Source organism: Lissotriton vulgaris, chromosome 10, assembly GCF_964263255.1.
Source record: "Lissotriton vulgaris chromosome 10, aLisVul1.2, whole genome shotgun sequence".
In the NCBI taxonomy this organism is placed as follows: Eukaryota; Metazoa; Chordata; class Amphibia; order Caudata; family Salamandridae; genus Lissotriton; species Lissotriton vulgaris.
The window spans coordinates 829,748,609-829,775,283 of NC_141698.1; the positions used below are offsets into that span (position 1 = coordinate 829,748,609).

Sequence of the window (26,675 nt, forward strand, 5' to 3'; positions counted from 1 at the left end):
GTTTAGCCAAGGGGGAAAAGTAAACATTGAACAAGAGCGGGCTCAGGGAGGAGCCCTGTGGAACTCCCCATTTAAGTGGTCTAGCGGTGGAGGTGTAGGGAGGGGTGTATACCTGCTGAGTACGGTCACCCAGGTAGGAAGAGAGCCATCTCAACACTGTACCGCCAATACCCAGGTCTCCCAGCCTTCTCAGCAGGATCTTATGAGAGACGGTGTCAAATGCTGCAGAGAGATCCAGCAGCACTAACACCGCCCTCGACCCTCGATCCAGCGTCCATCTCACCGAGTCAGCCATTTCAAAAAGGGCCGACTCCGTGCTGTGGCCCGATCGAAAGCCGTGTGTAAAAGGGGTAATAGACAACCAGTGACCAAAGCCCCTTTTGTGTTGCCCGGCGGTGTCGCCTCTATGACCCACCAATATTTAATCAATGAAGAAGCAGGCGCTGGAGACGGAAAGGCAGGAAACGAGGGTTTATTCTCTCCGGAGGAGAACACATCAATTCAGACAGCAAGTATCGTCACAAGGTGCTCTAGCCGCATCTCTGAGGCCTGGCCTCTTATACTCAGGTTTATGATCTTTATTGCACGTAACACATTCTTGCAACACTTTGATATGTGAAAGAACATCCTCGGAATCTCCCCTTCAGGCCCGTTCCCACATACATTTTCAGTTGAATTCCCCACCCCGGTCACAACAGGTGATGATTATCGCGCAGCAGGACATTCCGCCGATTCACGGAATGTGTGGAGTTTGATCGGATCTCGTAGGGTGGGGGCTTTGATCGGCTCGAGGGTCTTTTGATGGGGAGGGGAGGCTTCCTACTGTACGGGGTAATAAACAGTATCCGCAGGGCCAGGTGGTGGCTTGGGAACAAGGAAGACAGACGGGCACACAGGAAAAAGGGAGGTTTGCATCAAAGGGCCTGAGACTATGAAAGGAATGAAGGGAGGTGTCGCGCTGGGAACAGGATGGGATTCTGTGGCAGATCTGCTCTGAAGAGGGGTTTATGACCCAAGGCATGTGAGAGCGAGGGGGTTGTCAGCGTGCGGGGGATGCCTGTGAGGTTAAGAGAGAGAGAGAGAGAGAGAGAGAGAGAGAGAGAGAGAGAGAGAGAGAGAGAGAGACGCGCTGGCTATCAGCGAGGGGCAGAGGGGCCATGATGCTCAAAATGACTGTCGCTTACGCGCAAGGCATGTGAAAGCGGGAGTGATCAGTGCGTGGGGGTGCTTGTGTAGGTGGAGAGCCGTGCTGGGGGTTAGGGGTGTGCAGAGGGTGGTTCTGGTCAAGACAGCTAATGTGGTGGGCGTGTGCGACGAAGAGTGTGGCATCGGGGCAAAAGGGAAGATGGCGCAGATAATGTTCACCAAACCGTATTAAGTTTCCACAGTCCTCCCTTTAACATTTCTAAGACATCTTGCTGGCCTATTTCCTATCTATGTCTACTGTTGTCGTCATAAGTAAGGAAGTGATAACCCAGGTGAAGGAACTGTACATAAACATCACATTTTTAAAATCTTTTCATCCAGTGGGCGGGCTCATCGTTAAGCTTTGTTGCAGGAAAGTCATAGTAATGCAATATCAGACAAAAATTATGCAGTGAGAGCGTTGGGTACAGATCATAGATGCTTGTAGTCATTCGGAATAGGAGCCGATAGGTTACCACGTAAGTAGGTTCTTTTTGTACTCGGTTGGAGCATAGTCAATTCAATGGTGGTTGGGAGAGAAATGAGACATAGTAAAAACAATAATCAGTGTTCCCAGTGTCTTATGGTCGTGGACCATTATTAGTCAGTTCTCAGCATTCTTTGTCGTCTTCTGTTGGCACCGTTGAACACCTGTATTACAATTCGTTCATTAGCAGGAATGTCCATGTGGGTTGAGCCGTTGGAGGTCTGCGGGCAGGAGAGTGCCTTTGTATTGTTTCGCCAGACCTCATGGGAGAAATGCGTTACGGTTTTGGAGCAGATGCATTTTCTTCCATAATCCAGAGAGTGGTCATTAGAAGGAGACAGAAAAGGATTGTGGTGAAGGGTGCAATTGTCTTTGAGTTGTGGAGTCTGTCTGTTCTTGGGTTTCTATGGTGGGTATTTCCGGTTGCTTCCATCATCTTCAAGGTTCTCGGTACCGGGCAGAACCACATACTTCGTTTAGCTTCTCTTTGGGGTGACCCTTGGTGGTGTTTTTTAGGTCACCGTTCTGAGATTTAACACAGTTCGTGGTCTACTTAGTCAGGGCTCCCTCCTCTTTGGCGCAGGAAATACCCTTCTCCGGATGGCACAGTAGGATTTAGAGGATTTTGAAAGTTCAGGTGGAGGGAGGGTGTGTGGGTAAATAGTCCTTATGGCAGGTCGGAGGAGGAGGGGATGGAGCAGGGCCAGGTCGGGAACAGACCAGGGAGACGGAAAATTTTAGACAGGCGGGTCCATAATCACGTTCAGAGAGCGGGGACCTTTCGGCACGCGTCGGTCATAGAGCAGGGGCCTCAGGTCAGCCCTTTCCTTTAGATTTGTCGGAAACAGTGCCTTGTCCTGCGACTCCTTACTGTTGTGGTCTCGCCTTGGCCTCCGTCGCTGAGGTTCCACGATCTGCAGTCAGGCCGCGTGCTCCCACATCCGGTCTCTTTCTCCTCCGACAGTGGTACCCTTAAATGAGTTTGAAAAGACAGTCTTTAGAGATTTTGCAGAGGTAGGTAATTACGTTAATCTATTTCTCTCCCAACACCAAGCAACTGGGGTAAACATCCGCTTCATTGAGGCCAGCAGCCAACGTATAAACAATTGATGATGTGTTTGCTGGATTCCCAACGACTTCCCTTTGTGGTTATTTCTTTGGCGTTTTGTCGGTTTATTACATTCATTTGTCGTGGTACGAGGTCTGATACCCATTCATTGCATTCGTTTATTACAGTCATGTCAGTTCTCCTCGTAGTGACCCATTTCCCTAGTACGAGTCTTGCAAGGCTAGACCGGTCTTCAGGGCTTTGTATTTTACGGAAAAGTGTAACGTGTTATTCACCATAGTCTGATAGGCATCCTTCTGAGGAATGAACATAGGCTAAACTATTCTCCATTACATCAATGCGTCCTATCTTTTGGCTAAACATCTCATTTTCAACAAGGTTTAATGCAACAGGTTCTTTCATTTTTCGATCTTATTTTAACTTTGTAAACACTCTAATTTCTACATCGTTTCTTACAACCTGGCTACTTCATTAAAAACTCTGGGGGGGGGCTTGCGATAACTATTAAACTCATCTTTGAGGCGAGTGGGGTCTTATGGAAAACAACTAGGAACACAGTGAATTGAAGCAAGGGACATTTTTCAAGTTCTCGTCTGGGGCAGCCGATACAAAACTGATGGAGTCCTGGGAAGGCGGGTATATCTCGATCGCCTTTGCTGATTGGGGCATTGATACAATTTTGGGACGGGGAAGGTCGCGTTACCAGAAACATTTTATCATGGATGCCACTGACAAGTAGTTCCCTCAAAATGGGTCAGATTAGAGAACCTTAGTCGTCTTACCTGTCCCTTTCTTTTCGGTCAATCTAGGTTTCATCAATATTTAGCAGAAAAGGAGAGGTAGTAACGTGGTATTGATGCAATTTATATTTAAGACAAATTTGTGCAAATACTTGTGGTATTTGGAGCCAATCAGGTGGTGCACCAGGGGTAGTGGTTCGCCAATTAGGTGCCAGTTGCTAGGATGAGCGAAAGAGTGGAGGAGAGAGAGAGAGAGAGAGAGAGAGAGAGAGAGAGGCAGATAGAGAGAGAAAGATAGAGAGAGAAAGATAGAGAGAGACAGATAGGGAGAGAGAGAGATCAACAATAGGCTAAATAGTACACGTGTGACATAGAGAGTGGCCATGTACTATTTAGGCTATTCAGCGCATTACCCAACATGAAACATTTTGGGTTTGTGTTAGAATGTAGAAAGCATGCAGTTTGGGACGGAAGAGCATTAGGCCAGGTACATAAGGACATGCATTGAGTCGGGTGTCTTTAGGTGCCATCTTGCAGCGTAGGTCCGCTTCATGTATCGGACATGGCATGGCTCCAGATCTTTTACTATACCCTAGTCGTTATTCCAATGTAACCTGTAGAGGGAGAGAAAGGAAGAAAGGGAGGGGGGACAACATTCGAGCATATCAAATGTACGGGCACGAAAGTTATTTACTTACCACATACTCGTACTTATCTCCTCGGGATATAATCCCTAGGGTCTTGGTTTCTGAAGTCAAGGGGGCGGGCAGTGTGATAGGTTGTTCATGGGGGGGTTCGAGGGTGGCAGTATAGATCGTGTGTAGGGAAACGCTAAAGAGGAATCAGAGGCGCCTAGCGCGAGGTACCTGGTTTTGTAGATGTATCTAGCCACCGGGATCCTTAAATCATTCCCAAAGCTGTGATGTTCTAAGGCATATCAGTTCTTCGGTCAACCCTGTCCCTTAGTACCTTCGACCACCATACCTTTATAACATTCTATCATTCACACCGCTTTACTTTACCCATTCTCAGAAGTCGAGGTCCTTCTTCATGCGTTAGTTCCTGAGCCTAGTCGCATATTTGGAGGCAGCGTATCATACCTTTTGATTCGATCATCAATCCAGGGCCGAACAATCAATTTCTAATAACCTTGAAAAGAGAGCAAAAACTGTTGCGCACAGAATAGCCCTCCCGCCAATTCCCACATTTATAAAAGTATGCGATACCTGTTCATAGTTTGGAAAACCTTTATTTGCGTAATCGTTCAGTAAGTAAATATGTGAATGCAATCGTATTTGGTCGGACACGGCGATGGCTGAAGCACATACAGTAGGGGGCTATTTTGCAGTATTTAAAAACATTGAAAAACGTCTACTTAGTTATTTGCAAGAAACTGAAAACGTCTTTTAATAATTGAGGGATCATAGGGTATTTACTTCATAAATTGAAACACAGTCAGACTAATTGCAATCACATTTCCTAGATGTATACCGTGGGCGTGCGTCGCAAGCTACGTTATGTATCGGTTACAATAAATATCATAATAAATCGTACATTGAAATCAACATTTTAACGGGATCCTTTCAAATGTTCGCCAAGTGAACCCTCCTCCCCTCTTCGTCAAGTGTACAAAGGTTCACATACATAACTCAGAACATCAAGTCTTGTTAGTCAAAGAACACCACGAGGTGTCCGTAAGTTCCTATTGATACCGGCGCCATTTTGGGCGATGCCGGGTTGGTTGCACCAGAATCCCTTTCGGCAGTTCAAAAACCTGTGCTAACAGAGGGGCTGGTAATGTGGACCGTCAATCAAGAGGGGAGGGAGGTAGAATCTTCCCTACCAGGTCACGTTGAGGTTCAGCCGGAACTCACTCGAATTCGTTAGCCCACAATGTTCCTGGGTGGTTCAGACTGAAGCTGGTGCAGACACGAGAGCACCACCATCTTGCGGCTATGTCGTGGTCGTTCCAGTTGTTCCCTACCGGAAGCCTGTAGGGGCCGAGGGCTTCTGGGACTCTGGTAGAATCTTCAAAGCTGTGGGGATGCTGTCGGAGGTGGGGGCTCGTGCCCAGGTGGGCAAGTGCCCGAGTTGCAATTCCGGACAAAGTTACTCCAGCGGCCTAGACCCGCCTTCCAGAGGGCCCAGACGCCATTTTGAGACCCTGCAGCCGCCGCCCTTCGTCGTGTCTTTCAGGAGTGGAAGAAAACTTCTTGTGGCGACAAAGACAGAACATCTTGCTGTTGGAGCAGGACATTTGGTTCGGGGCGCCAGGGTGCAGCTGTGGAGCCTTCATCTGGGGAGGTGAGGGAGGCTTGTCCGTGCCGCCTCCCTCTCCCGGCGCATCCCACGCCGTCCCTTTGAATCAGGGGTGCACATGATGACCACCCTACACCCCTGACTCCGACTCTTGGGGGACCATTGTATGTCCGGTGCTGCACAAGTATGCCCGTCGGACATTGTATGTTCTGTGCTGCGAAAATAGGCCTGTTGAACATTGTACGCTCTGTGCTGCGGAAATAGGCCCGTTGAACATTGTACGCCCTGTGCTACGCAAATAGATCTGCGGCCCGGCTGAAGGATTTCGGCGCCGGGCCGGGGCTGGGAAACCTCCTACCTGTGGAGGTGGGAGAGGCTTGTCCGCGTCGCCTCTCCCTCCCAGTCCCCCTGCGCCAGTTCGATGGAGGAATTCGTGATGGCCGGACCAGGAGATACGAGGGAGGGGGTCATCTGCATCCGCCCCCCTCCCTACTCGTGGCCCAGGGGACGTCACCCCAGGAAGGAGAGTATGGGAAGACCATTTCATGTCGGCCCATGGAGTCTCCTGTACCTTCTCGTCGGCGATTTCCTTTGGTCCATGGCTGATGACTGGCCCCGCCCCACGCGTGCTATGTGTTTCACCTTCCGGATGGACGGGACCGTTGACTTGTTACATTTTGAGAACTTCCGGAGTGAGCGTAATATGTTTTGTATTGTTCCTATTAGTACAGTTTACTTTAAAGAATGTTTTACTAGTTTTTCTATTTATCGTTGGTTGTGTGTTATCTTTATCGTAATTAAATTCTAAATTATATAACAGATGCTTGGTTTCCCTGAGTCCTTTTTCTAACGGGAGGTTGTCTACGCAGGCCTGTATTTGCTTTTTTTGTTTTTCAGAGTGGAGGGCAACAGGGGGGCAATCAGTCCCAGAACTCTAACATGTCGTTAAAATTGGTCTGACGAAATTTGTGCCATCGAGCATAATCGAACGTGGTGGTTCTATCCGTCCTGTCCGTGTTAGTCTGATTTGTTTTTGTCTCGCGCCTTTTCCCTTTCTGCCGGTCTGTTATTTCTGTCGACCCTCCGCTCTTACTTATGTTCTGTAGAGTCGGGCATTGGGCTTTCCAGTGCCCGAGACATTTACAGAAAGCACATTGGTTTTGCCTTAAATCTGTTCGTCCTGTGCATAGTGTCGGGGGATTACCTTTGGGTCGTTGTGTCTCGGGGTTGTCCCGTCAGCACATCCCTTTACACCGTCCTCTTTTTATGTCTAATCCTCGGAACTGTGTCGTCGCTGGCCCTTCCTTTTGCCTACCAGACGTTTGGAGGGTTGCCTGTCGCGTTTCTTTAACTACTTTGACTTCGTCTCTTTCCTTTCGTTGCGTAGCTTCTTTGCGCCACATACCGAGACTATCGAGCATAATAGGCGTTGTCTTATTATTACGAAGGGCTATTTCTACCGTTTCTATTTTGTCTAAATCGAAGGATCCTATCAGTGGCCACTGTTTCTCTTGGTTTGTTTTGGTATACTTGTGCCATAGCTTACTATAGGCTATGGTAATTAATCCATACTTTGTGAACATGTCTTTATTAGGGGTGCCTTCCTGCGGGGCTAGATGGTCCACCTCTAATAAACGGTCCGGGCTGAACCAGCTATCCATCAGTGGGGAGAAGACAGGCATGACGGATCACAATGGGGATAATAGTCAGCACTACCTATCTTATCACTGCGTGCAAAGACTAGACAGAATATTTCTATTCTACGTTGTTTGCAGGCAGTGAATACCTCAAGAACCAATATCGGGCAATCAGTGTTTGGTCAATAAATAAAAATAAAAATGGTCAATGGGGAGAATAAGTAGGCCCGCAAAGGTCTGCGTCACCTACCCTTTCACTATCTGCAAAGAGGGGGACCTATTCTTTCCTGTTTGCAGACAGAGAATCTCCAGAAAACAATCCGTAACAGTTAATCAATGGGGAGGGGCAATTGATCAGTGGGGGAGAAAGATAGGCACGACGGGTGCGTTACCTATCCTTCACTGCTTGCAAAGAGAGAGCCGGTTGTTTCTCCGTTTGCCGACAGCGAAACTCCAAATAAATTAACAAAGAATAAATACTAGTATTTTCCATCAATCATCAATCATTCCGCAATTCGTCGTGTTTACACGACCTTACCCGGACCGTATGGACAGTTTCTTGTCTTCCGAATCCAGCGCCCGATCGTCCTCTTCCCTTCGTACTCCTCGTGGCACTCCTGATGGTTCCCAGTCAGGACCGTAGATCACTCGAGAGAGGTCCGTTCGGAACCAGTGAAGTTCGGATGATCGGCTGTCAGACGAGGGTCTATCGGACAGGGTACCTTCCGATCGTTGCAGTCGTTCACTCTGTCGTCAGGACCTCTCCCACTGGATCCACGAGTCGCTGATGGGCCCCACGCTTGGGACGCCAATTCTAAAAGGGGTAATAGACAACCAGTGACCAAAGCCCCTTTTGTGTTGCCCGGCGGTGTCGCCTCTATGACCCACCAATATTTAATCAATGAAGAAGCAGGCGCTGGAGACTGAAAGGCAGGAAACGAGGGTTTATTCTCTCCGGAGGAGAACACATCAATTCAGACAGCAAGTATCGTCACGAGGTGCTCTAGCCGCATCTCTGAGGCCTGGCCTCTTATACTCAGGTTTATGATCTTTATTGCACGTAACACATTCTTGCAACACTTTGATATGTGAAAGAACATCCTCGGAATCTCCCCTTCAGGCCCGTTCCCACATACATTTTCAGTTGAATTCCCCACGCCGGTCACAACAGGTGATGATTATCGCGCAGCAGGACATTCCGCCGATTCACGGAATGTGTGGAGTTTGATCGGATCTCGTAGGGTGGGGGCTTTGATCGGCTCGAGGGTCTTTTGATGGGGAGGGGAGGCTTCCTACTGTACGGGGTAATAAACAGTATCCGCAGGGCCAGGTGGTGGCTTGGGAACAAGGAAGACAGACAGGCACACAGGAAAAAGGGAGGTTTGCATCAAAGGGCCTGAGACTATGAAAGGAATGAAGGGAGGTGTCGCGCTGGGAACAGGATGGGATTCTGAGGCAGATCTGCGCTGAAGAGGGGTTTATTACCCAAGGCATGTGAGAACGAGGGGGTTGTCAGCGTGCGGGGGATGCCTGTGAGGTTAAGAGAGAGAGAGAGAGAGAGAGAGAGAGAGAGAGAGAGAGAGAGAGAGAGAGAGAGAGAGAGACGCGCTGGCTATCAGCGAGGGGCAGAGGGGCCATGGTGCTCAAAATGACTGTCGCTTACGCGCAAGGCATGTGAAAGCGGGAGTGATCAGTGCGTGGGGGTGCTTGTGTAGGTGGAGAGCCGTGCTGGGGGTTAGGGGTGTGCAGAGGGTGGTTCTGGTCAAGGCAGCTAATGTGGTGGGCGTGTGCGACGAAGAGTGTGGCATCGGGGGAAAAGGGAAGATGGCGCAGATAATGTTCACCAAACCGTATTAAGTTTCCACACGTGCTGAGAGTCATGCAGGAGCCCATGGGATTCAATATAGTTGGCAAGCTGGGCGTGCACCAGTTTTTCCAGGATCTTAGCTGGGGCAGGCAGGAGAGAGATGGGCCTGTAGTTACTAGGGTTATCTGGGTCAAGATCAGGTTTCTTAAGGATGGGGACTAGGGACGCATGCTTCCATTTTGCGGGAAAAATGCCCGTTCTCAGGGATTCGTTCCAGATATGGTTAAGGAATGGGTTGAGCAGGGGTGCCAGTTTTTTATATTGTTTGGCTGGCAAAGGGTCCTTGGGGGAGCCAGATTTACAGTTGAGTAATTCTACCAGTGTGTCAGCCTCAGAGATATCTGCAAACTCTAGCAATGAGGGTGACTGTAGCGGGTACGTAGTAGATTCCTCACCTGACCCTGCACTACTGCTGATGGGAAAGGAGGAGTAAATAGCCTGGATTTTTTTCCTCAAAGAATTGTGAAAGTTTATCACACAGAGACTGAGAGGCTGGTTGAGTTTGAGTCAGAGCGCTGGGGTCCGTAAAGGATCTGACTATGTTGAAAATCTCCCTGGCGCCGTTACTGGCATGTTTAATTCTGGAAGCCAGGAAGTCCCTTTTATGATCCTCAATCATTCTGCGGTATTCTTTTAGAGCTGTTTTATAGGTGATTTTACTGTTGAGGGAATAGTTCTGCCTCCAGGAGCGTTCGAGGGCTTTGCATGAAGCCTTTTTCTGGCGAAGCATGTCAGAGTATCAGGGTGCGGATGGAGTGGCCCTGTAGGTTTTGATGGGTTTGAGAGGGGCCATAGCCTCTAGGGCTTGGCCGATCCAGGCGTCGAAATGGTCAATACCACCATCCGGATCAGATGATGGGGAGGGTAGAAAATTATTCTGGTGTTCCCGGAGCGTTTCAAGGGTGATACGACTCCAGTTTCTGCCTGATGCTTTGGGGGCAATGGTAGGTCTGATGGAGCGGGAGATGATGATCTCAAAAGAGATGAGAAAGTGATCTGACCAGGTGTCCGGGATGGGAGAGGCTACCAGAATGCTAGGTAGGTTGGAACAAATCAGGTCAAGGGTATGTCCCGCTTTGTGAGTGGGGGAATCTATTTTTTGCTCTAGATTGCAGGTCGCCAGTGTAGAAATAAAATTATTGCTATGTGAGCATGATTCATCGTTTACGTGAAGGTTAAAATCTCCTAAAGCAGTGAAGTTGGTGTAGCGAGTGCTAAGCTGGATGATGTAATCCGTCAAGGCCGGCAGGTAGGAGAGGTTGGAATGGGGAGGGCGGTAGATAAGTATTCCAGAGCAGGAGGTGGACGAGGAAAAATGGATAGTAAAAGGTAGACCCTCTATGCAGTCAATAGGGTCATATGTAGGGAAGGAAGCCGTCCATTTGGATTTGTGGATTAAGGCAACACCACCCCCCTGTTTACCGTTTGGTCTATTGGCGCAGGCGATGCTGTAGCCGTCCGGCAAGGCAAGAGTAATGGTGGGGTTAGTGGTCTCATTCAACCAGGTTTCAGTTAAGAAAAGCAGATCCCAGTTGTTGTCCTGGAGGGACTGCCAGATGTCAATAGCATGTTTATTCAGAGACCTGCAGTGTATCTATAACGTTTGGAAATACTATTAACTAAGTTGGAGTTTTCCTTCTCACATGTGTTTCACGAAACAGCACAATTTGCCCCCTTCCCAAAATACATTGTATGGCCACTGCATATGTGCAGCTGGCTGTATACAAAATCAGAGGCCTGTGGTGAAAATAATTGTGTATTTCCCTGAAACGGCCCTGAGAAGAAACAACAGAAACGTAGAAGAAGTGGACAAGAGGGTTGTCCTTGTTGTCCTCTGTGGGAGAAACTATCCTCTATCTTTCAACAGTCATGCATGTTAATAGAAATATGTTCACAGTCCACCACAGCAAATCCTAAAGTCAAATGGGCCATTATTGAATCTGAATCATGCATTGAGATGTTCACGATTATTAATGCAAAACCACAGTACATAATATTTGCAACCACTTTTTGGGAACTCAAAGGGCCCACTTAGGCCATGTAAGCAAGGGACCAGTGGTGCAGAATACTTCTCTCTGGCTTCTGCCCACAGGAAGAAAGTAATTTACAGGCAATCTAAATTTCTAACATGATCCTATATCACATTAGTGAAGAACATTAAGCATTCTTCATAACAGTGATGTCACATCCATAAAGAAATAATTTACAGGCTAGATCCTAAGCCTGTAAAGAATATTGTGAAAGCAACACACTTATTCCCCCTAAGCTATGTGCTTGTGCATTCAGTAATAAGTTATTTTTCACATAACGATTACAGCATTAATCTGTCTCTTTTAGGTAAATTCCAATGATGATTCAGGCGTTCTTACTGGAAACTGGTCAGGAAAATATCCTGGGGGTGTCTCTCCTGTGAGCTGGACAGGAAGTGCAGCCATTTTGCAGAAATACTATAAAAGCAGAAAGCCTGTTTTATATGGCCAGTGCTGGGTTTTCTCTGGTGTTCTTACAACTGGTGAGCATTCTTCTCCTCAGTATTGATCATGCATTAAAATTCAGATGAACTGAGAAATCAAACTGACATTACCAAACTGAAAATAGATAATATGTGTTTTGGTTCCTGTGATATGTGCTGTTGTGCCACAAATATATATAAAGATTGTTGCAGGCATTGGTGGCACTTGGTGCGACAACCTTTGTTGGCACCCTCCCCACCCCCAATCACCTGCTTCTTCACAGATTCCATCACTACCACCCTCCAACAGTGCCCCGCGTCTCTCCATAGCCCCTCTCTCACATGCATGTTATTTACTTCATTGCGCTACTTAGACCAGTGTAGGGTGTTAGAGCACTTAACGTCACACACACATTATACAGAAACAATTAAACATCTGTTTGTAAATCAGTGTATAAAAATGTTACATAAGACAATGAGGATTAAAGCATGTAGGAGATATATGTCTTCCATATGGCTGGGCTTCTATTTTAACGAGTGCTTGGTCTGGAGATGCAAAAGCTCAGGATTTAAAAGTAGCACACTAGTTGGGATTGGCTTTATTAATCTAATAAGAATCCTATTAAAGAATGTATATGCAACAAATCATTTTATTCAACATTAGGATAATTAGAGACTGGGAATAATAATCATAACGTTTTAACCTATACCCAGCAGTTTGCATGCAGCTCTTTTATGCCAGTTGATAGCTCACTGTCTTATATTCGGTTTGTGACTTATGAACTGCAAGTAAGAAAAGGATCACTGTTACAAAAACATAAACACACAGACTGAGCTAATAATTTTTGAGATCTGCGCAGAGGAGTTCCTTACAGCAGGCACGTAAACTCTCTGTGCTACTTTATTTAGATTCAAAACTGCCACTAGACAAAATTCCAAACCCCTGATGTCTCTCCAGCTGGAACATAAATCATCAGCGTTATCTTGACATTTTTATTCTTGCCGGAAAACTGCTGGTTAGATAAGGAACTCTGCAGCAGGGCTTTTTTTAAACCTATTGTTTCTAAACTCCGCGCCCTGCAAGGTCAGCGGCAGGTGCGGCTGCACCAGTCGCACCACCCTTAAGGGCCCGTAGGCAACAAGGCGTACATATTGCATTCTAATAATGTTATAATACAAACATGTTATGTTCATATGTAATGCATCCTTTTCAGTGTGTTAAGAGGTGGTGAGAGGTTAAATGATATCTATCTATGATATTCCTTTATATTTCAGTCATGCGGTGTTTAGGGATCCCAGCTCGAAGTGTAACAAACTTTGCTTCAGCACACGACACTGAAGACAATCTTAAAGTTGACATTTATCTAAATGAAAAAGGAGAAAAATTAGACGATTGGACTTCGGACTCTGTTTGGTAAGTGCATTTTCATTAACACATTTTTAAGGTAGACCATAGCCCACAAGGACACCAAACCACTTAAAGAAGCTCGACCAACCATGTTTTTGTTGAATGAATGGCCCAAATTCAAATCTGTGGAAAAGAGGTCTCTAGCCATCTGTAAAAATAGGTACTTAACGTTCCATAAAAATCATAACAAGCTACTTATATTATTAGTGTTGTAATAGTGATCATATCAGACTAGATTACATTAGCTGTCGGCCACCATATACAAGATTAACAGCGGTGGTCACCTCAGTTCATCAAGTTTGTTAACGGTATTGAAAAAAAGTGTTTGCTAATGTGGAATGCCTTTACATTGGTAATATATAACAAACACACCTGCAATGACTCTTGCACCAACGTAATAAGAACATTAATAAGTATCCCCTAGGACACATGATTTATCACTTAATTAGCTTTAAATACATTTTGGGAACGTAGTAGTTTTTCTCCGAAGATCAGTTTAAGAGTTCTGAAAATACACCCACTCGTGATCTACTAGTATGAGGAGCTTGCTCAGGAATCACCCAGTAGTATATTTTTAACAATATAACTCCTGAAAATATTACCAGCTTTACTAGCTCATAGTTATCACTCACCATCACCACCTTTCTCTTGAATATTCTATTATAGTCTTATAGCCCACCGTAGTGGACTATACTGGCTATTAAAGGCCCACTTAGTGTGAAAGGCCCGAGCCGAAGGTGAGGGCCTTTAACAAAGGAGCGGGACATTAATGCCGGCATAGCCAAGCCAAGGAGGGCTATGAGGCTATTAGAACATTCCACCACTAGAGGGCAGAATGCACTAACAAATAAAACAAAGGCCTTACGGAGCCCTAAGGGACTGAAATCCCATAGGGCTCTGTTATGCCTTTCTTCACAGCAACATCTGTGAATGACAACATTGGAATGTTAGCGCCCCGGGCGTGTACCCTCCATTAGAAGCCGGGGTCCCCCTTTGTTTTAAATTGAGCTCCCAACATTCCAATGTTCTATTCAAATGCACAAGCTACATTGTTATTTTATGTGGCGAGCTCAAGCCTAATCATCCACATAAAGTAACAAAATAATATGACCTCTCTCCAACTTAGGTTTTGGGAAAAGCCTATAATGAGCGGATGATTCTGGGCGTTTCTACTGTGGTCCCATCAATACTCAAAAATATGTTTGATGGAGCTTCCCCTGTAAAAAACAGAAGCATAATTTCTTTGCATCAGGTCAATTGGACACCTGACACCTTGTTTGATTGTATCTTCTCCATTTAACTGTGCCTCCACCCACTTTTTGAACCCTTTACAAGCTAATGTGTTCAACACCTAGGCCGGGCATTCTTGTTCAGTCCTTCTTGATTAAAAAAGAAACATAAACTCCTTATTCTTCCAAAGCAATATCTCTGATGACTTAAAACAGCACTCCAATCTCACACAAACTAAAAGAAAAACTTTGAGCCAAGTAGCTGACACTAAAAAAACACAGAAAATATGCCATGGTTGATAAAATGTTCCCATTACTTGCACAAATCTCACATGGGATAGTTGTTCTTGGAAATTATATTCAGCTATCTTGCTTGCCAAGATTACAGTAGGTAGCAATTGTTTTCGAAATATATGCTATATTGGACAGTGTAAGGTAGTCAAAATGAGTTTCCTGCCCAGTATGATCTATCTCAGGTCATTCTGTACTATTGTATAGGTTTATGTTATGGTATGTTATGTTATGGAGGTTTGTAGAGTGCACTGTCACACCGGAGGAATTATTGGCCTGAGTCTAGGCACACCTAGGGACTAGTGGGGCTACTCAAAAAGCAAGGTCATCAGCTTGTTGCGAAATTAGAGACGTGAAGAGGAGTCTCTTATGTGTAGTGATAAGTCATTCCACACTTTGGGAGCGATAATGGAGAAGGCTTGACCCCCAGATCTGGTTTTCTGTATGCATGGGATTTGCGAACTTAGAAGTTCGGATGAGCAGAGGTGTCTGTAAGGTTTATGAAAGCAGATGCAAATGTTGAGGTATGCTGGGCCAGTGTTATGTAGTGCCTTGAAAGAGTGGGTGAAGAGTTTGAATTGTGCTTATTTGTGAATGGAGAGCCAGTGGAGCTACTTCAGATATAGTATGATGTGAGTACGGCTTGCCAGATTTAGAGTGAATCTGGCCCCCGAATCCTGAATGGCCTGTAGCCTCTTGTAGTTATTTGTTGATCCTGGCATAATGGGTATTCCTTTAGTCAAGCTTACTTGTGACCGGGGTGTACATTACCATTTTCCTGTTGCTGATTGGGAGATATTTGAAAATCTTCCACAGCATCTTCAGCGTATGGAAGCAGGAGGAGGTGATGGTATTGACTTGGGTGGTCATGTTGAGTTTGCTGCTGCTGATGATGCCCGGATTCTTGGCATGGATGGTGGGGATGGTTCGCGGTGCTAGTTCGGTTGCTACCCGGTGGAGTTCCACAGTAATGTGCTCTTTCCAAAGATCATTGTTTCAGTCTTGCTGGTCTTCAGCTCTAGACAGTTGGTCTTCATCCAGTGGGTGAGTTTAGTCATGCAGGCATTGAACTTGATCTGGGTACTGGTCGTCTTGTCCGTGGGGGAGAGGATGTGTATCATCGGCACAAAGAGGATGTTAATATTGAGAGAGCAGGTGATGCTGGCTAGAGGGATGATGTATGTGTTAAAGAGAGTCAGGCTCCGGAAGGACCCTTGCGTATCTCCACAGATGAGGGTATAGGTGTCCAAGGTGTACAGTGCCTAGCTGACGGACTGGCTCCTTCCAGTTAGAAAGGAGCAGATCCTTAGAAGTGCGTGTTCTTGGATTTCGATGTCATGTAGGCGTTCAATGAGGATGGATAATGAGAGTTCAAAGTCATTCAGATGTCATCCACAGCTGCGATGAGGGATGTTTCTGTCCTGTGGTTGAGTCTGAAACCAGAATGAGTGATGTCAAGGAGTTGCTGGTCATTGAGGTGAGGTGTCTGTTGATGATTTTCTCTAAGATCGTTGCTGGGAATGTTAGCAAAGAGATTGTTCTGTAGATGGTTAGCATTGAAGAGTAGGCAATGGGAGGACAGTTGTGTATTTCCTAGAACCTGGAAAGGTCACATAACAGGCGAAGGCATTCAGAATGTATGTGAGCATGATGCTGATGGGTTGTAGTCAATCGGAGTAGAAGTGGTGGGGGCAGGGATTAGTGGGGCACCTGAGTGGTTAGACTTCACGGTGATGGCAGTTTTTTCCCGGGGTGATGATGTGCCATGTTGCTTGCAATGGTTCTTTTGATAAGATGGGAAGGCGTCTGGCGAAGTCTGGCGGGTCCGGTAGCAGATTATAGTTGCTGCAAATAACAGTGCTTTTGATGCAGAAGAATTGAGAGAGACTGTGACAGAAGTCCTGCAAGGGGATGATCGAGATGGAGGAATCCAATGGGGAGGTAAAATATTTCACAATGGCGAAGATTTCTGTGCTTCTGTTGGTGCTGGTATCAATGCGGTCTTCCTGAGCAGTGCGTTTGGTAGTGCTGATCATTTGGTGGTAATGTCTTTGGACCAATTCGAATGTGCTCCTGTCTGCATTGGTCTGGCTCATTCTTCATTTGTGCTCCAGTTGTTTGCAATGGCGTTTCATCAGTCTGAGTTACTCCATGTACCAACTGACCGGGGGTCTGGATCTTGTATTGCTGTGTTTGAGGGGGGCCTCTGAGTCAACGTAGGGGGTGATCCGACTGTTGAAAAATATCTATGGCTTTTGGGAGGCTGTTAATGTGTTTGGGTTGGTGGGTGTTGAGAGTAGTGTTCTAGTCCTTGTCAGTGATGCTATTGCAGTTTTGGCAGGCTGGTCTGGCTGTAGAGCATTGGCATTGGACCAGGAGAGGGATGCTGAACTTGACTAGGGCGTGGTCTTTCCAGGGTACTGGTGTGGGTTCGTCTGGGCATACCCTGCCAACTTAGGGCAAACAAAGCAAACATAAGGAGATGATGGACGGAGCACTGAAACCTTTCAGACACTCACCCCCAGTCACAGATCTGAGTTGAATCCATCATCGTTCTTTAGCTCACTTCGCCACCCCAGTTCAGACACAGCTATATGCAAATCAGACTTGACCCTGTGCCTCATAGGAACAGTCCAGCCCGAATTGCCAAGCCATATCTTCACTGGACCGGGCAGTTCGGGCAGGACTGTTCCCATGAGGCTCAGTATTTCCGACCAGCATGTTGCCCCATTGGGCTCCTCCTTCTAAATGGCTGAAGGACCCATATGGATGAAAGGCATCTGCCACCTTAGTCCTCTTTTGGGATATTAATGTAAAAAAGTAAAGCTGTTGCTGTAGTCCTTTGTATTACCATCTATTAATATCCCCTCTCAGCTCACTCACATCACTGGTCAGTATTTGCACTACAACAGTCTTCCTGGCATTGGAAGGGTTTGTTCTGTTTTCAAGTAGGCCAACACTTCACTCCTCGGTGCAATGGTAATTGCAGCCACTAGAGGAGAGCAGGCATTACAAAGCACACTTTTTAAAAGTAATTTTTCCACTGCACGTACCTATAATCTACTGTTACTGAAACTTATTTCCGATAAAAGTGAAAAATAACTGTCTTGTCAGGTTCTACCATTTTCCCAGGCTCAATTTTCAAAATAGATTTTTGTTCACAATTAAGTCATCTGGGGAGGTGGGGGGGGGGGCGGGAGGGGGGATATGACTGCCTACACAATAAAGCAGCTTTTAGTACCTTCCAATGTGGGAACATCCTGGACCAGATGAACGGCCATTCCAAATTGCGATTATTTGCGACTCACGTTCCGCAAAACAGAATGTACTAATGTGTGTTAGACACATTTAGCGATTTCCAATAGGGTCGCAAATTACCTGCTTCCTCAATATTTTTGAGGCAGGTCGCAATTTGCGGCCCATTGGGAGTGGGCAAGAACACAGGGATGGTGGCCTTCTTCGGGACAGCAGATCACCATGTCTTTGTTTGTTTTTTAAATAAAACAACTTTTTTTTTTCAAATGCAGCCTGTTTTCTTTCCATTTTTTAAGGGCAGGCTGTTCATACAATAACAAAGGCTTAGGGTTCCCCTGGGGACCTCTACCCATTTTATCCTGGCTGGCTACATACCTTTTTTTTGATAATCAATTTTATTAAGCATTTTAAAACAGAAAAGAAATTTCATTAGCAGCAGCTCACAAATCAACAGGTACAATGAGTTAAGGTCAGCAGTACTTATGGGTAGGGTCAATCCATTCCAGTCTGACCGTTTGCGTAATAGTAACAACAACTTTGAATACAGTGTGTGTATTTGGGTTCAAGGCGGGATCATGTTGAACCACTTCCCCCATATTTTAGGGAACAGTTCCGGAGAGCCCCGGGATTCGAGTAGGGCCTCCTCTTGGGCCCCGCACCAATCCACCCCCCTCCTCCATCCCCCACCGTGGGGGCCGCAGTTCGTGACAAGTGTCGTGCTATGTCTATTTTGGCCCCGGCCACCGCCGTTCCCAACAGACGTTTATCCATTCTGGTGCCGTCCAGGCCATCAAAAATCCCCAGCAGCATTCGCAGCGGGTCATGAGGGATCTCCCAGCCCAGGACCTGTGAAAGCTACCGCTCAACTCCTCTCCAAAACCTCTCCAGCCACGGACACAGCCACACCATGTGATAGAAGTCGGCCGGGGAATGTCTACATCTTGGGCAATCAGCGGAGGGCCTCAATCGGGCTCAGAAAAGCCTCTCTGGGGTGAGGTAGGACGTGTGTAAATAGTACGTCTGCACCAGACGCAGCTTCGATGATGTGGTCAGGGTGCTTGGGGCCATCAAGGCGTCCCTCGAATCAGTCTCCTCTAGGGGTCCCACCCATCCCTCCCACCGGGCACGTAGCTGGTCGAGGGATGAGGGGCTATTGTTCACAAGGGAGCGGTAAATTCGGGATACCCCCCCCCCCCCCCCTACCCAGATCCCCCATCATCCCTTGGGCTTCTAGTGGGCTGGACTCTGGAAGGGTGGTTGGCGCGGGGAGATGTGCGTGGATGGCATGGCGCAGCTGCAGATATCTTGGCTACATACTTAAAGGGGATGGTAACTAAAATTGTTTTGTGAACGCATTTGCGGTTGCAAAACAATCGGACATACCAGTTAGGCTCACTATCAGGAATGGACGCTCTTTGCACGCCCTTCCTAAAAGCGTCTCACAAACCCTATTTTGGGAGTTGGTAATAGGTTACCGACTCACAAAATAGGGTTGGTGCATACTACAACCCTTTTTAGCAGTCATAAAGGGCCTGATTTTCCATTTGCGACTGCTGAAAACGGTTCTACATCTGGCCCCCAGTTCTTTAACATTTAGCATGCCCCATTTTCACACATGTGAGTGTGCCTTGTAAGACATGGATTTACGGTATGAATTCAGGGGGGGTTTAACCAATACATAAAAGTATATTTTTTTATATGGCAGAACACTTTCCTGTCAAATCTAAGGGGGAACCATACCTGGTTCCACCAAGCTGCACAACCTTTTCCCAGTATGAATCCAATGAATTAAATTCAACCATATTTTAAATCTTTTTCCTCCAACTTTTTATACAACTGTTTCTCTTCTATTTTTTTGACTATTCCTTCAATTCATTTTATCCATGCCAATTACTCTCGTGTGTTCAAAGCAAACTCCAGGGCACAGATTGGTTCCACATGTCATAATATTAATCAAAAACCCAATGCATTTCGGGAAGCCACGTTCCCTTCGTCAGGGGCATCTGATGTGTTTATTCCTCAGCAAAACCATTTCTAAAATGCCAGTTCCATTACAACGGGATTCCAAAGATGTAGCATTTTTCTGTTTTCAAAAGCAAAGGAATCATGGAAACAGTACAGTACTTTTCGCTCAGTCAATTGTGCTCACTTAGTCTCATAGAGGTACACAGAATAAACATTAGGGACGTTTTCAATAAGTATTTATTGAACCAGCGTCATTATATTATAAAACATGTTTGCTGCAACAATCATTAGACAGAAGCAAATGTAAAATATTACAAGCACCAACAGAGTAAATATAAGGTAGAATTCTACCATGATACTAAAACAGTGAATATATGCAGGCATATAAACATGACAGTAATCAAGCGTACTCCTACGATGTAGACCCTACCTAAGTGTACCTAGCATGTATGTGGGTGTAAAGCCAAGAGTCCCCTAGGAAAGAGCCTACCCCATTATTTGATGGGAGAAAATGAAGGACCCCATCTTGGTAACGAGTTGGACACCATGCAAGTGATGTTAGATTGCTGCATGTTGAAACTTCAGCGTGCAGGGAACCCAGTGTCTTATGTCAGAATGGAAGCACCTCCTCTGTGTTTCTAGTGATGGTATGGTTCTTTTATGCCATAAAGATAGCCTCAGGGTTCCTACCACAATCGATATATTGAGAGTATGATTATGTAAATGAGCCTAAATCAATTCTAGCAGTTATGCAAAGTAGTTATGTCACCCTGGGATGAAGATGACCATGTCTTTTATACAGAGTATGTTAATCCTGTTATGTACGTCATGTGCAGGGGACTTTTCTAAGAATCCTCATGCATAATAAATTAGGCTAGTTTCAAGGAAACCAATCAACATTTATTCAGCACATAACTGGGTAAAAGGTCAGTGCTAGAACCATTATGCAGAGGTAGGGAGGAGGATGTAGGTGAAAGGTCATTTCGCTATTTAGGCCTAGGTTGGGGTACATAACAGTGCACTCCTAGTGCATTTGCCCTCTTAATGTAAAGAACAAGCACAATTCAATATGTTCTCATTAACTTCAGTCACAGTGCTTTGGATGGGTGATGTTGCCGAGTGTCAAGCATTGTCTCAGCAACTGTGGTCCAAGTTTTATTTTGACATGGAGGGATGACAAGCAAATGCTAAACTTAGTGATACTGCAGCTGTATCATCGATCTGTTTTAAATCAGTGTTGAGGCTGAGAATGGTTTCAAGCTTCAGTTTATGAAAGACAGAGCAGTTATTGCCTCTTCTTGTTTTTGAGCTGTAGTGTGTACAGCTCATACACTAACCTGTAGATTTTCCAAGTTAATGTATGTGATGTAGGCATCAGAGCGATAGCCAAATTGACGCATGGACCCTTTCTGAGGGTGCACAGGGGCACTGAATGTGTTCATGATGTATCCACTGATAATTCTGTAAAAGGACACATGGTTCTTATAGACATGCATTTCAAACCATCATGATAAGCAGTGTTGCATGCAGTGCTTTATGAGAGGACATGGATTCTGGAGGCATTTATATGCGCAATGATATTTCTTGCTACAATCCCCATGCCTGAGCTTTCAGAAAGCAAAGTTCTGTCCTGCTGTCAGTGAATTAAGATGACATAATGCTGGTGCCACTTACCCCGGACTGAGATTCCACTAAGAGTTCAACTGCAAACCAGGTGGCCACCACACATCAATGTGTCGAGAACCGGAGCCAAAGCCATGAAGGGGAGCTTTCCCCCAAAAGGTGAGTGGATTTAGGTCCTTGGAGTTCAGGGATATTGTGGATGGTCACAAGGGGAGACTAAGTAATCTCCAATATCCCAAGTGGGGCACAGAAAGAGTATCTGAGATCCATCAAAGAAAATTGGTAAGAGACAGGGACTACAGTTATACTCCGTTGATTCCGAATGGTACCAAAGCAGTAAAAGTGCAGCAAATGTTCAGCAAAAGCTGGTGTTTCCATTATTCTACTGCACATGAAGTATCCCCTTCTGCACTCTTTGTTGCTTATAATTGGTTTTATCTGAGAACCACAAAGCAGAAAATCAGCAAAGGGAGCACAAAATCAATTGTTGTTACTTTGGTGCTTTTGTTACTGAATAGACTTTTTAACATGCCTATTACATGTAAGAAGACGAAATATTCCTTTGACAACAGTGTGCCACTCGTTTTAGGAATTTTCATGTGTGGAATGATGTATGGATGAAAAGACCAGACTTGCCCAAAGGATTTGATGGCTGGCAAGCAATTGATGCTACCCCTCAGGAGCCAAGTCAAGGTAAGTCAGCCATTTTAAAGGACTCCAAATTAGTTGAGAAGAATTATGAACCTCTTGAACTAGCAGCTGCATTGTAATTGCCCGGTGTCTGCTCTCTAACTGGCTGCACACACCATTAATGGCATTATTCTTTCTTATCATTCTGTATGAAACATAGGGCCAAATTTATCAACACTTTGCATTGGTTTTGCGTTACTAAAGTGATGCAAACCGACACAAAGTGTTATTTTTGGAATTTCTTTCCAGTCCAAAACACTGTTTGCATTAGACAATAGCCCCAAAGTAACACAAAGCAGCACTATAGGCTAGTTTGTGCTCCTTTGCGCCAAGAGGACGTACTTCCGGTGATACATGGATCTTCCGATGAAACCACCCATGGGGTATGTAGCAAATCCCTATCTTCCAATTTGCACCAAAACTGTATGCATCCTTGAGGCAGGTGTAACATCAGAGAAACTATTTCATTTTTCAAAACCTTTTAACTACATGTGTATTGTACTGTACAGCACACATACAGAGTTATAAAAGTGCTTAACTGTATCAAAGCGTAGTATTCTGTACAGGAATGGTTCACTTCCCGGAAAAACCTAGACTTGACATCTGCAGTCCATACAATATCATAATTAGATTTTCTGTTCAGAATTAAAAATGTGGAATACACTTTCTAATGAAGTGGGGCATGCAGTGTCCAGCTGTACATTAATTAATGTAAGCAATGTGATTAAAGGAGCCTGGGAAGAAAAGGTATGATATTTTTCTCCTTTCTCCTTGGACAGCACAAGTGACATCAGTTGTGCACACTGGGAGAGGCAGATACATAGGGCCAGCGATAGGCATGGGCAGTGTCGGCAGCTGCCCCTGGCCCCACTCTTGCCTTACCAAGATGTCTCACAGGCCACAGCACACCTCTTTAGATTTATCACTGCCCACTCTGCTTGCTCCTCTTTTACCTCTCCTCCATCCAAATGCTTTTTGGGAGCAAAATGTGTCTTAACCTTGCACTTCAAATTTCTAAGGATATAATGGTTATTCCTGCAGGGTGGATGGGGTGCTGAGTTAGCTCAGAAGGCCTGGGCTGACACCTTTTTGTGAGGCTTTTCGCAAGCCCCAGGAGAGGGCCCCCCCTCCCCTGAGCCTCACACCCATGGTCCAGCTCCTCAGAGCAGGCCTCCCTCCCCTTGGCTTCACAGTGCTACACCATGGCTGAGAGTCCGCGGAGGGTGGGTGCCTCCCCTGGGCAGTTCAGCCATGGTATAGTGCTGCAAAACCCAGGCCAGGGGGGCACTTCCCCACGGCCTCACAACAGTGGACCAACACAAGAAGTCGAGGCCCCACCCAAGGGAGGGAGCACCCTGCCCCCCCAGGCCTGGGGATGATATTCCAGGATTATGAGCTCAAGGCCTAAGGAGGGCCTCTTCCCTAGGACTCGCAGTGCTTGCACCATAGCCATGCAGAATGCAGCATGCATAGAAAGAGTAAGTATCAAGGAGAAATAAAGGTACTTCTCCTCGTACACCTGGTTCAGGGAGGCATAGAATTTTGGCAGAGTCCCAGGATTACTCACCTTAGTAAATCTGGGATTGTATAAAAATTCATCGGTGGATGCATGGTAATGCCCATGCCCCGTCCCCAGAATGGCTCCACATGGTAAAGTAACGCAAGGCAGCGCATAGCTTTACTTTTCGGGAAAAATCACACTCAAAGTCACGCAAATGAGAATTGCATGGTTTTGTAAATCTCAACTAATATTTTGCATTGTGGCTGGGTCATGTGAAGCTTGGTACTGTTCGCTTAAAGCTACTCTCATGGCGTGGCAAATTAACAGTTGTGTTACAGCTCTACTGCTCTTTGCAGAGGTCACAATTGTCTGTGATGGGAATGACCTTCATGGTACTGTTGTGCAATCAGACAATGCACAGTAACAGAGAGTTGAACCCAGATATGTAGCCTGAGGAAGGTCATATTGTTTACAGAAAGGTCACTCCAGGAAGTAGAGAAGGCTATCAAATGATAAGATTTTGCAGTGGACTGAGCTTATGCCCTAAAACTTGGATGTCATGGGTTTGAATCTCCCTGCTCTTTGCTGTGTTGGGCATCTCCAATGGGGCTGGAGGCCAGTTTCTGAAGACCCAGGGCTGCAACTGGCACCTTTGTAACTTTTTCCAGCTCCCTTGTCTTCAGTGCAGTAGACACAGCGAATGGATCAGGAAAAAGAAAGACAGAGATCTAAGAGTGCAGGAGGAGAAAGATCAGAGAGAGTGATCAGAGAGAGAGAGGAGAGAGATATAAGGGAGGAGAGGGAGAGGAAGGAATGTGAGAGAGAGGAAGGACGGAGTGAGAGAGAGATTAGATGGATAGAAAGAGATGGAGAAAGGACGGCTGCAGAGAAAAAAAGAAGGGACTAATCCTCCCAAAAGTACCCCTGAAAAGTGAGCTAGAAGTCCATTTAGGACATACATTAGCGACCTGATGTGTCACCTCAATGCAAGCATATGAACATATTAAGGAAGATTCTTGATGCCTGTGTGAAGATGTAGCTTTAAATGCGATTTAGGGATAATTAAACAGTACTCTTCCATGTAGACTAACCCTGGGCGGAGTTCGCGGTGTTGCACTACACGGAACTCGGCAAAGTGCAAAAAGACCTACGCCCCACTGCGCGTAGCTCAATGAGCGGCAGAGTACGATAGAAAAAAGCAGTTCATGGTGATTGCACAGTACCAGATGCTTGTCCGTACTGTGCAATCATTACGAACAGTACCATGCACAGTGCAAGCGGTCCCTGCTTTCCTTTTCTGCCACTCGAGTAGATTTTTACTCGAGCAGCAGCTTTCTCAATGCAAACGGGCAGTTTCTCAATGCAAGCTGTCGACAGCATATGCGACCACTTGCTGTATGATGTTGATTTTCCTCGCTCGCAGTCGTCAACTTGATGCTGACAAAAGCGAGCAAGAAAAAAAACTCTGTTCCGTAATGCGAAGCGGACTTTTTGGGAACTCTGCGATCTCCGCGTAATGCGGAGTGTGGAAAACTCTGCACACTCTGCGAGCGGAGCGGAGTTCACTGCCCAGGGTTAATTTAGACCCTAACACAGCCCTAAATGCTTTCCCTTGTACCTCACCATCATGATGCAGAATTGCGAGGCTGAAGAGATGAGGCTCCTTTCTTTAGGATACAGAAGCACTACACAGTAGCTGAAAGGCCAGGGGGAGGGATCTCCACTGCGCCTACTTCAAAAGCACTCACACCCACCTACATCCTCAGCATTCCATAATAAACCTGAGGGTTGACTATCAGGCCTGTGCTGTGTTTGGATCTGGTGACCAAGCTCTATTTACTGAGCCAGTGGGAAGGCCTGCCTGCCTGCCTCTTAAAGTAATATCTATTTTTTAACTTTTCCAAGTCAATTGTTTTTCCTGCGTTGTTTGTAAAGGGAGCTCGTAGATCATGCTGGACTGTACTATATTACGTTAAGGTCCCTTGTCTAGGTTTTCACTATCTTTTGCATGCTCTGCTAACATTTTCTGAATCTGGTGCTTGTGAACATAGGAAAATGGCTGAGGATTAGCTGGGGCATATGATCAATAGTTGGTTATATCATTTGGAGCCTTTATTGGGCACAGCCCCTGCAGTTATATGGTTAAGGTGCTATGTGCACATGATAGGTCTGTCTCCTGGAGATTCGACCCAGGATGAAGAATCTAGGGCCTCATTTATGAAGGCCTTGCGCCGCCGGTGCGTCACTTTTTCCCATTTTAAAAGTGACGCACCGTGGCGCAAGGCCTTCTTAAGACTACAGAACAAACAAACGAAATATCTCACAATTTTTGGCGTGCACTTTTGAAAATGAATTTGTAAAAAAGCAGACCAGAGAAGTTCCATGTTGTGCAACTCGTAAAGGTGTGACAGGAGACAAGGCATTGGTGAGGGGCTACTCTCAAACTTATTTCTACTTCCAAAATGTCAAAAACCAGGAGGGGGGGGGGGGGGAGACACAACTGGTGTAATTCTCTCTAGTGTAATTACTCGTAATTACAACACAATTACTTATTATTATTATTATTATTAGTGCATGTTGGCTGTTTGCCTTTGAAACTGCACAGCTCTTCCTTCTGCCTTTCTGTAAAATGTGCACTATTTAAATACCATATATATAAAGAATAACGTACTAACCTGGAACAAAAATGTTGACATTGGAGTGAAAATATAGTTTTTGTAGAAACCTGGGCCACGCTTTTTCATCCAGTTTGACTAATATAATGTATTTTCCACTGATTACAGCTTTAAATTATATGTATGTATTTTATTCTTCCTATTATTTATGGCCCCATTGTGTTGCTGATATCCACATAAGGGATAATTGTTTCATCCAAATTGGTTTCAACAGGGCTAAAGGATTAACAGTCAAATAATGCCCCTTCCTATGGTGCCCCTACCTCTTAAGTAAGGGGGACCTCTAATATTTTTTGTCCAAAATTGAGGCTGCTCCTTCCTCATTTCCATCCCACAGTCCAG

At 45.7% G+C, this 26,675-nt stretch overlaps 1 protein-coding gene across 1 annotated transcript in view; it reads left to right on the plus strand.

Annotated features, from left to right (window-relative positions):
• Positions 1-26,675, plus strand: part of TGM4 (transglutaminase 4) — a 192,378-nt gene that overhangs the window by 98,786 nt on the left and 66,917 nt on the right. The window contains exons 7-9 of the mRNA XM_086941753.1: positions 11,582-11,756; positions 12,972-13,110; positions 22,057-22,160. Coding sequence (XP_086797879.1) covers positions 11,582-11,756; positions 12,972-13,110; positions 22,057-22,160 — 418 coding nt within the window. The remainder of the gene's footprint in view (positions 1-11,581; positions 11,757-12,971; positions 13,111-22,056; positions 22,161-26,675) is intronic.